At 45.6% G+C, this 12,790-nt stretch overlaps 1 protein-coding gene and 1 pseudogene across 2 annotated transcripts; one reads left to right on the forward strand and one right to left on the reverse strand.

The window, feature by feature from the left end:
* LOC139108185 (uncharacterized) lies at positions 1-3,748 on the reverse strand (annotated as a pseudogene).
* On the forward strand, positions 2,366-9,500 carry LOC139108069 (ski oncogene). 2 transcript variants are annotated; one of them, XR_011546609.1, is made up of 4 exons: positions 2,366-4,906; positions 5,039-5,259; positions 5,422-6,413; positions 6,501-9,500. XR_011546609.1 is itself a non-coding variant. In XM_070666075.1 (3 exons), the coding sequence occupies exons 1-3, from the start codon at positions 3,788-3,790 to the stop codon at positions 6,326-6,328; spliced, it is 2,247 nt and encodes a 748-aa protein (XP_070522176.1). In that variant the 5' UTR covers positions 2,366-3,787; the 3' UTR covers positions 6,329-9,500. The 2 variants fall into 2 exon arrangements, 1 of the variants encoding a protein (XP_070522176.1); XM_070666075.1 differs by having other exon boundaries at positions 5,422-9,500.
* The last annotated feature ends 3,290 nt before the right edge of the window (positions 9,501-12,790 follow it).

Below are 12,790 nucleotides of genomic sequence, written 5' to 3' on the forward strand. Positions count from 1 at the left end.
TCTACTCTGTATTCCGTTTATTCGGTAAGATTGACATTAAGTTTCTTAATTTTTTTTTTTGCTCAGGGATCTAAAGAAAAATTACTTTCCTTTTAATTACATGTTTTAATATTTTTAGAGGATCGGAATCGCCGTGTGTTTCCAATAATTATCTCCCTTGCTAACAAGCTTTCATTTTATATATTAAGGACCATTCTTCAAGTGGACTTGGCTACTCAAGAAAATGTGATGAGAGCATCGAGGGCTTCAAAGTCGAGCGCCGAATCCTCGCGCAGTCCCTGACAATGAATACAAGATGGCAACGATACCAAGAGCGCCGTGACCGCGCCTCCACGTCGTCGCTCGCAGATGCTTGTGCAATGTGCCGCGTGTGTGCGTAGCACGCGGGGAGGCGCGCAAGCTATTTTGACGGGAAGGTCACATGACTAGACGGCTGTCGGCGTCCGATTCACACAGACGCGTGCCGCCGACCGCGCGTCGTGGCCGAGCTATGCGGCCACAACTGGTCGCACGTGTGTACGTGGACTGGTCCAGGCGTGTATGCATGACGCGCACACCTGCTTCGCTCGGTTGACGCGGTGAAGAGACCGCAAGGATTCGCCCAGGACCGTGAAACGGAGAATTTCGTGGGTTCTATATTAAAAATAGAATTACGTTCTGGCGTAACGTCTATTGAACCTTTTCTTATCGTACATTATATTTTTAGATGGCTTTGATGAAACCCTTTCTGACGTGTCCTGCGGTCCTAGAATCCTTATCTATTTTCTGCATCCTGGTCCTGGCTGAACAGAAGCTTGTCCAATCTTTCTTCAGTCCCGAGTGCCATCATGCGTTGACCGTAGCTGTAGAAATGAAACGTGACGTTAGAAATAATTGATGAGATCGCAAGGATCTTTGGTAATGCACGTTCGAGTAGAATAATACGTTGTACATGAAGCAAAGATATGTAGCGTCAAAACGTTTTCTTACTCCGGCACTGTTCGCGACAGGCGCGGTGGTGCGCAGTAGGTGGCCGGTTGTCGCGAGAAAGAGGGAAGAACAGGGAGGAGTGGTCGCCGTCGTCTTCGGCCGCGATGCTCGAAGAGGGGAACGAGACAAGCATGCCGGGTTTACGGTGATTCTTTACCGCCGAGAGGACGCGTGCGCTGAGCAGGGCTCGCACACTAAGGTGTGCGTGTAGAAATGCGCGCGTGCACGTACCGGGTGGACGGAATTTAATCGCAACGCTCCCGAAGACTACGGTAGAAGATCAGAAACGACTGGTCGTCGGTTCCGATTAGATCGCCAAGTGGACGATTTAATTTAATATAATATCTATCATGTAAAGTTATCTTTTAGATAATATTTGCGCAATCACAAGGTTGAATTTATAACAAAAAAAAAAAGAAAGAAAAAATCGCCGATAAGTAAAATAAGATATTTTTGTAAAATAGAAAAGCCTGCGAGTTACTTTCGCGCCACGCGGTATCTGAAACCGATTGAGCACTCACACCGAAGAGGCGCGAAGAGCACGGACGCGAAAACCGTGTACGTACACGGGCGCACGCACACGGACGAGGGGAGGTTGTATGCGCGTGTATTCTGCATGAGAGGAGACAGTCTCTCAAGGGCTCCGCCGTCTCGGACTCTCGTCCAGTGCTGTAAATTTTGTGCCGCCACCAACCGCTCCGGGTGGGGACCGCCGCACACATGCAGCCCTTATCCGTGAGCGCTTTGCGCAAAGCCAGTGGATAAGGGTTGCATTAGTGCGCGTGCCCCCCACCAGAGATCGAGCTCTTGCTGGTTGCTGGCGGCACAAAATTTACAGCACTGCTCTCGTCTCGTGTTTACGCGGTCGCGCGCGCATGTGTACCGCCGCGGACACCACCGAGAGAGAGAGAGAGGAAGAAAAAAGCGTGGAGAAGGGCCTCTCCGTTGGCGCGCCAGGGCAAAAAGACTTGGCAGAGCGAGAGAAAGGGAAAAAACAGAGACGGAACGTCCGCACGGTCGTCGTCCACGAAAGCGCGGCGGAGAAGCGTGCGTGAAAAGCGTGCGTATATCGCGGAGGCTCGCCGTTGTCTCGTTAGCGTCTGTGCGCGGATAAAGCGAGCGAGAGAGAGAGAGAGAGAGAGCGAGAGAGAAATATTCGCGTCGGCGGATGGTCCGTCGGCTTCCACGTCGTTCCCGGGGTGATCGGCAGCGCGGTGAGCGTAAAAAATATGCGTGCGGCGAGCGTCCCGACGTCGTCCTGTCCACGGTCATACGGTGCCGCCGTCGTCGCGATCGATACGCCATTGCGTCGCGACGTACCGACGAGCGAGCCGCTCGTCTGACGGTGCCAGCCGTGGCCGCGCTCCAGTGATGCGATAATACTCCGCCGGACGCCGTCGGACGTATCGTCGGCCGACGTCCTCGCTGTTGTTGGCGCGCGCGGCGTCCCGATAGCGATCGCCAGTCGCGGCGAACGAGGAGGGCCAGGAGGTGTCGGAGGTAGAGGCGGCTCGACTCCACTCGACTGGGGAATGTCGACGCTGATAACGGCAAGTGCGTCCGAAGAAGATGATAAATTGCAGTCCGCGAGTGCAGTGAGCAACGTTAAATAGACCGAGCGAAACATATGCATTACGTATATATATATATATATATGTGTGTGTATTTATATGCTCTAGTATGCGTCGTTTCCTTGTCCGTAGATTGCGCTCGATAAGACTGTGTGAGCCCGCTATGGATCGTCGGCCCGCCGTATCCGTGACCGTGCCGCTTTCGTCGCGCATCGAATTCGCGGCTACGAGAACGTCGCGTTGAAAACCGCCGTCGCCGCCGTATAGGAGGCGGAGGAGGAGGAGGAGGAGGTGGAGGAAGAGCACGAGCTGGTGGTGGTACGGAAGAGGACGACGACGGACCGGAGCGGCGGAGGAAGAGGGCAGTAGCGGTGAACGAGAGGGGAGAGTTCGCGACAGAATCAGAGGGAACCCGCGAGGAGGAGGCTCTCTCTCGTTTGGAGGACGGCGGCTACGCTGCGTACGATCTCCGCGCTTTTCCGCCTGCGAAAGCACGCGCGAGGGAGAAGGTGAGAGGACCGCGGACAAAGAGGACGAGGAAGACGGACGGCGGAGCGGCTTTTATCATGCTGTACGTGGAAGCGGTGGTGGCGTCGCGGGACCGTAGTCGCGTCGTTGTCTTCGTCGGCGACGCGTAATGCAGCAGCGGCGGGAGGGGCGGACATAGGGAGGAAGGAAGGACGCGCGAACGGGTTATACGCGTGTAACTCGGCCTCTCGCGCCGGACGAGAGCGGAGAAGAGTGCGCGCGAGAGAGAAAGAGAGAGAGAGAGAGAGAGAGAAAGAGAAAGGTAGAACGAGAACGAGCAGGAGGAGCCCATAACGCGCGAGTTAGCGAAGCCCGGAGAGGATGGACCCGGGTCTGCCTCGTCGCGGTAAGACACGTCGATCTGCGAGCAAGGTATGCGACGGAGGCTGCGTCACAGCGACGGCGACGCGCTGGGTCCGAGTAACATGGAAGTGGAGTCGCGAGGAAGCCGAGTTGCCGCGCCAGTTGTCGCGCTAGTGCCCAGTCCCGCTGTCCCGTCCGCGACGTAAATAAATTCGCGGACAGTCCAAGTGTAATACGGAATATATTGTACGCGTCAACTATATATGTAGAGCGATATCGAGTGCGTGCCGAAGTTCGTCGTCGTGTGGTGAGTGCATCCGTTTGGAGCGACGGTAATCATCGTCCGGGCTCGGGTTCCGTTCCTCCGCTGTCAACATCTTCCTCTGGAAAGCGCGTTCTCTAAATACATTCGCACAATGGAGACGCTAATGCCTGGCAGTACCGCCGCTGGCCAGTCATACAGCCCGCAGCTGAAGACCGTCCTCAAAACTTATCAGTTATCAGCCGTTAAGAGCTTGCAGGGACCCAGCTCGGCTCTGCTGGGCATGGACTGTAAAGCCCTGCTGCACGAGCAACAGTCCGCGACCTCGTGTTTTTCGCCACCTGCTGTCAGTCGTCCGGCGGTCCACTGCGGTCTGGAATCGCCCGTGGAGTCGCAGCCACCGAAGGATGTAATCGAGAAGGAGGTTCGAGAGACGTCGGCGCGCACCTTAACGCCTGTGCCAAAGGCGGTCCGCTCCCTGGAGGACTCGGACGAGGATCGCCCCGCGGCGGTGGACCGTCCAAAAGTTGTGTGCGAGAAGCGCGAGCTCGAGTTCCAGATACCGATACTTACGGCGCCGGATCAGAGCTGCTCCGAGAGATGCGAGACGATTCTCGAGGGCGAAAGGATCTCTTGCTTCGTGGTAGGCGGCGAGAGGAGATTGTGCCTGCCGCAAATATTGAACACGGTGCTGCAGGACTTTTCCCTGCAGCAGATCAACCAAGTGTGCGACGAGCTGCAGATCTACTGTTCGCGCTGCACCCGAGATCAGCTCGAGGAGCTCAAGCATTCGGGTATCCTGCCGCGCAACGCACCGTCCTGTGGTCTTATCACCCAGACGGACGCCGAAAGGCTCGTCAGTGCTTTGCTTTTACGGACAGAATCCTGCGATCCTTCCCAGATTAGCCCGGCACAGGACTGCCTTGATAAAAAAACGTGTAAAAATGAGGAAGAAGAAGAGATTATTAAATTCAAAGTGTACCACGAATGTTTTGGCAAATGCAAGGGTATTTTCGATGCCAAACTGTTCGAAACGGACGATTCGGTGTGCATCGAGTGCCTAGAATGTGGCTATCAGTTCTCTCCCCAACGCTTTGTAAGACACGCTCATAGATCCCTCGAAAATCGTACTTGTCACTGGGGATTCGATTCCGCCAACTGGCGGTCGTATCTGCTGCTGTCTCGCGACCAACAACACTATAACAAATCGCTCATCCTTTTTCAAGAGCTTAAAGAAAGGCATCTGATGTTAAACTCCAAGCGAAAGCTAGAGGTATTATCTTTTTACATGTTTTCTCTTGAAACATAATTTTGATTAACATGTGCGCTCAAAACGACATGCAAAAGTAAATCTAACATTGTTTTATGTATCCGAAAAGTATATAAATCCATATATTTTTTTCAGCTGCGACATGAGCACGAGAGGTTGGTCAAACGCACAAAAAAGGACATGGGAAAAGACGACTGCGCTGGAATTTACAATGGCAATGGATTGGCGATGTACCATCCAGCTTCGCAAATTGCTACCGATTCGTATTTGATGCAGTGGGCAGTTTTTGAGCTTGCTGCTAGAGGTGCGGCTTTTCAATCTTGGAATGCTCCGGGCAATTGTAAGCACAGAGACAAGTAAGTATGACGACTACGTCGCTAAATCTTCAAGTCAATTATTTAAATCAAGTAAATAAAAAAAGGATATTTCGATTATTCAGATTTACTCGTTTTAGAAGCATGCACACGTACCTGCGTAAAAATTAGAGGCATACAAAAATCCGATATTTTTGTTAACAGTTCATCGTTGGTGCCTGCATATCTCAGTCGAGGTCCACCCGTACTGCAGCATCCCGAGCGAGTCATTCCGCTTTCGGAGTGCGAACGTTTCGAGCCGCATTTCCAACCGAACGTAGCGCTGGCACCTATACCGGCACCCGCACAAATAAATCAGATACCGCCGCCTTCGTCCATGCACCCGCAACGACGGCATCATCACGAACATCGCCGTCACAATCATCACTCCTCGAGTCCGACGTATGAAAAACAGGAACTGCTATCGTCTGCCAGTGTTAAAATTGAGAAAACGTCGCCGAGTCAAGCACCGGCTATTGGCTCCTATCCTCTGTACTACATGTCCGATGAGAATCAGAAGGAGACGGCGCCGCCAAAAGATAAGAAGGAGAAGAAAGGAGAAGAAGAGGAAAGCAGTGCGGCAGTGACGTCGTCCACTGTAAACGTGGAACCTACACCGCTGGCGGCTTCTTCCGAGGTCGGAACCTCGTCGCCGGAGGTGAGCGACTCTGACGCGGACGGTACCGCTGCGGCGGCGGATCTCGAGGAACGGTTAAGGACTCTGGACGTGCCGCAAGACGTGTTAGAGCTAGCACATCGCGTGGTGTTGGAGATTGCGCAGCTGCGACATCATCGGCGCTCGGACGCTCGTGAAATCTCCAAGTTACGCAGCCAGATGCAGAAATTACAGCAAGAACACCAGCAGCATCAATCCACCGTCGTTGTCGCCGATGATAAAAGTGACGACAAGAAAGAGGATACGACTGGGACGACGGCGACAGCACCACGTTCCAGTGCGGCCGACAGCACCGAGGGCGACAGCGAGGAGACCGATGCTGCGAGTTTACCATCGAACAATAAAGAGTCCGAACCCGCTAACGTGCTGGCGACTAATAACGAGTCGGATCAGTGATTAGGATAACACGGAAGTTATTTAACACACACACCCACAACTGCTCAGCGATTACTGCGACGACGCTCATCCGTTGGCCGAATAAGTATGCACTGACTTTAGTACGTTAGGTATCTATATATATTATATATACATATATTTACGATTCTAAACTAAACGATAAACTGTCTAGGTTTATGTGATACGCGACAAAGCCTTTAAACGTTATCGCAGATAATTCGGAGTTTTTACTAGGTAAGTAAAACACGTGCTGTTCAACTCAAAACATCGGGCTGGTGGAGTCTTCGCGTTTCATATTCATTGCCTCGCGAAATTTAAATTGAGTGACCGACCAACCATTGTCAGCGAAGATAGCTTGCCTTCCATATCTGTCGATAGCTCTTCACGATACGTCCACTTCCTGTTTGCATTTTAATGTTCTGCAGATAATGAGCGAAACGCGTTTTTTTTTCTCTCTTTTATTTTTTTTTTTTCCCGAATTAAATTCGTCTTGTCGAGTCTATGGTGCCGCGAAGACAAACGTATTGCTCCGTTGACATCTCGTCTCCCAGCCATGGGCGATGTCAGCGGATTTTGAAAGAGTGATACTCCCGGTGGGAGATGTGGCAAACCGATACCACGAGTTGGACAAGCACGTCAGGTATACTTGTATCAGTCGGTTTTTTTATTAAAATCGAATGTAGATATTGTATTATATCGAAACGGGGGAGTACATTTAACGGATTACACCGCGCCAATAAAATAAACATTTAGTGGGTATTGTAACGAGGCATTTCGTATATATTAAATATATGCGAAGTGTAAAGTAAGATTTTTACTATATAATTCTAATGAATGACGAGTGAGAAAGAAAGGGAAATAGAATGCGCGTGTGAAAAATGAGATTTCTAGTGAGAATGAGTTTAGATTGCTTCCCATTCGCATCTTGGTAGTCATGATCGCATAATGTAAGTACATTGTGGCATCATAGGTGTACGTTTATAACTAATTACAGTATCATGACGAAATAATATTAAAGTACAAAAAACCTAGGTGCTATATTGTTATGCTAAGTATGCTATAAGCATAAACCTGGGTGTGTTCCAGCAGCTCGTACTACATTGTAATGCCCGGAACGTTATATACACGTTCCAAAACCGAATCGCTATGACAAAAAAAAAGTCTTGTGATTAATGCGTATAAGTGGGATCTGCTTTTTTACTCAACGAAAAAGCTCGGTCCAAGCCTAATCACGTCAATAAAAAAAAAAAAAAAAAAAAAAATGGGAAAGGGGGAAAGAAAGAAAGGAGAGGAAATTTGCGTTTTAAAAAAATTATTTATTTGGTACGTACAGTAGGACCATAATTCGAATCGTCGTTAATAACAACGTACTCGGTTGTTGTCAAATTTTCAATCATTTACGTATTTTACGTGATTGTCGAATCGTTTTATTTATTAATGGCATAAGAGAAGTGATCCAGAAGCAAACGGGTCGCTTATGTAATGAGTCGTCGACGATCATATAGTCATTGTTTTCTTCTCTTTTTTTTTTTTTTTTTTTTTCAAAATATTTTAGGTATTTTTTTAAAAATATATATGCTTTTTTCAGAATCGTAGCTAAAAGCGTAACGGGAATTTTATTGATTGGATCGTACGTGTGGACACGTACTGTATATAATTTCTGTTGATTACAATGTTTTGTTATTAATATATGATACTTTTACGAAGATTCGCAGCTGGGAAACCTACATTTTTAATATATATAACGAGATATATATACACATATATTTATTTTGTACATATATTATTGTTGATACATATCATTTTAGTTATATTTAATATACATATAAATATATATGAAATGGTCCTACTGTGAGAGAAAGAGAGAGTGAGCGAAAGATGCGTAGAAAACGTTGGACGTTGCTGGAGATAGCGTTCCCAGTTTTGTCAACATCGAAAAATCACCTAAAGAGAAAGAAATATCTTGTAAGCGGGGAGAGTAAGACGCTATCAGCTCCGTCCGCGATTTCTATGCGTTTCTTGAATTTTTAGCAGAGACCGAGTGTTAAATTATGTTGGACATAATTTGTATGCGGATTTTTTTTTATTTTTACAAGAATTCGAAGGAAAAGAAAAAAAAAAAAATGTGAATTGTTGGAACCGGCGACGCAAACAGGAAGGAATGCACAGATTATTTTGCCTGCATGAATACTCCAATATAAAAATAATATACACAGATAAATATACGAGAATAAATGTCCGTGTATTAAATTTGCATTACACGCTACAATATAAAGGAGGAAATAGATTTTTTTAAATATATTCGTACGAAGGATGCATATTGAAGCGTAAACAAACATGCGGAATATTATGTGCACGTGTAAAAGAGGATGTAGATACGGAAAAGAAATACATATATGCGAGATATATATATAATATATATATACGCAGGAGGATAAGTTTCATTACGAATTCTGTTGTCATTTAATACACATTCAATCGTGGTATGCGTGATAGAAATGTTTGCCTTGTATCCCCCCATTATCTCTTCGTTCTTTTAACTATACTGCGCTATACTTTTACTTTGCCGTTTGATATTTTTATCGAGTACACGCACGACGGAGTTCCCAGTGACACGATGTAACAATTTTCAATTTTAATTAGACCTATTTATTCGTATGTGTTTGTAAAATTCGATGTACACGGGGCGAGCGATCGGCGAGGGTAAACCTTCTCTGTCGAAATCAAAGATGTTCGCGCAGAATGCAAACGGGGAACAGTTTTGTTGTTAACGTTGGTGTCGCAGTCGGACCGATTGAAGTAAAGACATCAAGGAACGTGCCAAAGAAATCGAAATTTCCGCTTTTATTATTATAATTTTATTTTATTTTATTTTATTTTTTTCAACTTTTTCTGCCCGTTTGCTCGCTCGCTCGGCCTATGCGTATCCGAAAGATGTGATTCTGATTTTGTGCCGATTGAAATTCATCTCGAGACCTACTTGCGCTGCGTGTGCCCGAGCGCAGGATGTGAGAGAAGCCGACGCGTCCCCCGCGGTCAGCGATATGATAGTTACGACAACACGAACGGCATACACTTGCATTATATTTCCATTGTGTAGCAAAAACATGATGATTATAAAATACATGATTGTGTATCGAAAATATACACGCGTACGCTACGCATACACCGAGACTGCTTACGGAGATCTCTTATCGTACACACATTTGCCTGTACTCTTTATCTTCGTTCTCATGTTTTTAAATAATGTAGATATATGACAGTGCCAGTAATTCTCGCGTCGGGGGGAAAAAAAAAAAAATAAAAGAAAAAAAATGACGGAAAAATTGGCGAGATGGAGGGAGGCGCGCGGATACTCAGTTCTGGCGTGACGGAGTAAATGTTAGATTTCGCAAAGCAATCTGTTAATATAGAGATGACGACGTGCGAAGTGATCGACAACGTAGAATACATTTATTATATATACATATATAATATATATATGTATTATATATATATATATATATATATATATATATATATATATATATATATATATGCTCTATGTAACATTCGGTCAATATACATAAGATACGTTGCATTGTGTGTAATGTTACAGTAAGATAAGCATCCTACCTAAGGTATAAAAGAATGTAACAGTCTATGTTTTTCATACACGTACATGCATACACACACTCAGTAGGGCTATCTAGGATGTAAAGAGGTAAAAGATAACTCGTAATGTTTAAATAATTATGCGATACAGCTCGGTTTCGAGTGCGCTCCAGGTCTGCGTATAAAAAAAAAAAAGAGAAAAGAAAAAGAGAAACGAAGACAAAATTCGGTCTAGGCGATTCGATATTCGCAAAACTTGCTACGATTAGAAAGAAAACGTGTGTATTTTCAGCGAAGACGGCGTACTCTCGTGACGGAATTATACCGGCAAGTTGCGGAAAGAGTGCAGAGTACGCGCGATTTCCGTAGGAAAGGAATATGGATACGTTAATTAATTAGATCGTGTTACGCGGGCGATATTCGAGACGCGTCGCGCTCGTGTAATATAATTATGACACGCAGACGGCTGTTTGCGCGCCCAGGAGCAGACGTCGGAAGTGATTTTTATCGCCTCGCTAATATTATCTCCGTTGTTATTATATGTTTAGTCTCCGGCTTTCGAAACATGGATTGTAAAGTGCCGAGCTGATACGACCTAGGCACGTGTGCGTGTGCCACCTCGCGCGTCTATCTCGGCCGATAGACGCGATTGTCGCCGATTAGAAGAGCCTCGTCGGCCGCGAGTCGCGTGGATTTTCGTTGGTAACCGGCGCCGATGACGCGTGGCGTTATCGCCGATATCGTTATCAAATGTACGGCGCGTACGAGCGCACCCGAGCCGCCTTACAGCGGCGTCATTCTATTTTTGACTTGTTGCGAAAACAGGAGAATCGGCGGAGGCGAGATCGCGCGGTTCGCTCGATACATGGCACGCCGGGGAGGAAAATAAGCTATTTGAATAGACGATAAGGACGAGTCGTTGACGCGATAATGAGACAAACGGGCCGACGCGGATATATCGCTGCGAAGGACTTTGCTCCGCGCCGCGCCGTCGCTATTTAAACTGCAGCACGGCGGAAACTCCGACGGTGACCTATAATCGGCGATGTAATATCTCGTATTGTGACGGAATCTCCGCGTCTTCCGCGTTAAAAATCCAATTTGCGCGGCCGACTTTCGAGCTGCGAGATTTCTCCTGGAAGGAGCGTCGTCTCGAACATCCTCCCGAATGTCCTGGACCTTCGAGTCGACGTCTCCATTCTGTAAAGGCCCGTTGAAACTGTTCCTTGAGCGTTCGAAATTTTTTGAAAATTATTTAACCCGCCTCTTGGGCGTTTAAAAAAAAAAAAAAAAAGAAGAAAATTTTTCCAGCGCCTTTTAGATACCTTTTAGATGTTCTCTAGAAATGTTTTAAATTTTCGAAATGTTGTTTGAACTCTTCGTAAACGATGGAGGTTTTTAAAGTTACTTGGAACTATTTTCTCGCGGTGTCGCCTGGACAATTTTTTTTTTTCTTTTTTAATCCTTTGGAAACGAGACGCTATTGAAAGGAAGGCTGACGAGATTTTTTTTTGTACGCAGTATACCTTATTTTCTCGGCTTTTATACTTGTCTACGTATAAAAGTTAAGAAAATTTAATTATCGCAACATACATTATAAGTAAATGAATATGTATGCTCTTATTTATTGCGTCGATCGGCGAGAAACTGTGTCGAGCGTTAGAGTAAAAAATAAAAAGAACAAATATATATATATCCATATATATATATATATCTCGCGACTGCGTTAGGATTTATAATTCTTAAGAACTTCAACGTGTCATTGAACTACACACAACAAAGTGCAATACGAAAGTACAAAGTCTGACCTCCTGTTCTCTCGAATTTTATAAAATCCCCCTCTCGCGAGCGGGAGAGAGAGGAAGAAGAAACGAAGAGAAAACGATCGGTCGCTCTCTTCTCTCCAAGTGTTCTGCGTCCTCGCGATTTTTCAAGAATCGCGCGGAACGATTAATCGGCGACCGACGAGCGCTCGGCTCTCGTTCGCGGGATTTTATCTGCCGCGATCGTATCTGCGCCGCGATAAACTCATTGTTTTTTTCCCGATAAATGCTGCGGGAAGCCTCGAGATTTCACGAGGGCCGAGCCGACTCGTTCTCGAAGTTTCGTCTTCGCCGTGGATAAGTAGAGTTGCGCTGTATTATTAAAAAAAAAAAAAAAAAAAAAGATATAGGGACGATTTTGTACCGAATCGATTTTGTACCTATTTCGCAGTCATACATGCTACACAAAACACACACATACACACACGGATTTACATGCACACCTACACATGTACGAATAATTTTTTTTTTTTTTTTTCATTAAAAAAAAAAAATAAGTCGCGACTTCTGTACGCCTGAAGCATACGAGTAGCATATATAGGAGCATTTCTACGGTCTCATATTAACCGGAGTTAACGTTAATGGTACCTAAGTAGTCGATCCGCAAATCTAATGACTAATTATCCGGCACAATTACGACATATAACTGTACATATATATATGCGAATATTTTCCAGAGAGAGAGAGATGACGAGATAAACCAAGTACCCGCAATTGTTAAGCATAAGTCAGGAGAGCTCTGTTATATATAGGCAAGAACGAATATACCACCGTCGTTTATATTAATTGAATACAATAAAAGCAAGTTTCGAGCAAGATATGCGTGTGCTTCATTTTTACTTTTCATAGAATTTTATTAAATTTTTAACATATTAGTATACATTTATTTGACATATATTTATCTTACGCTTGCTTTTTTTGTTAATTTCCATTATTATTTCTAATATTAATATCAAGATCAAGAAATGCTACATAAATTGTCTTATAGATTATAGATTAGAAGATTTTCACTCTAAAATTATTCGAGATAACTCATTACTTTATC

Source organism: Cardiocondyla obscurior, linkage group LG14 (genome assembly GCF_019399895.1).
Source record: "Cardiocondyla obscurior isolate alpha-2009 linkage group LG14, Cobs3.1, whole genome shotgun sequence".
NCBI classification, from domain to species: domain Eukaryota; kingdom Metazoa; phylum Arthropoda; class Insecta; order Hymenoptera; family Formicidae; genus Cardiocondyla; species Cardiocondyla obscurior.

Coding starts and splice junctions, on each gene's coding strand:
- LOC139108069 (XM_070666075.1), top strand. CDS start 3,788: ATGGAGACGCTAATGCCTGGCAGTACCGCCGCTGGCCAGTCATACAGC. Junction 4,907..5,038: donor ACTCCAAGCGAAAGCTAGAG/GTATTATCTTTT, acceptor TATTTTTTTCAG/CTGCGACATGAGCACGAGAG. Junction 5,260..5,421: donor AATTGTAAGCACAGAGACAA/GTAAGTATGACG, acceptor TTTTGTTAACAG/TTCATCGTTGGTGCCTGCAT.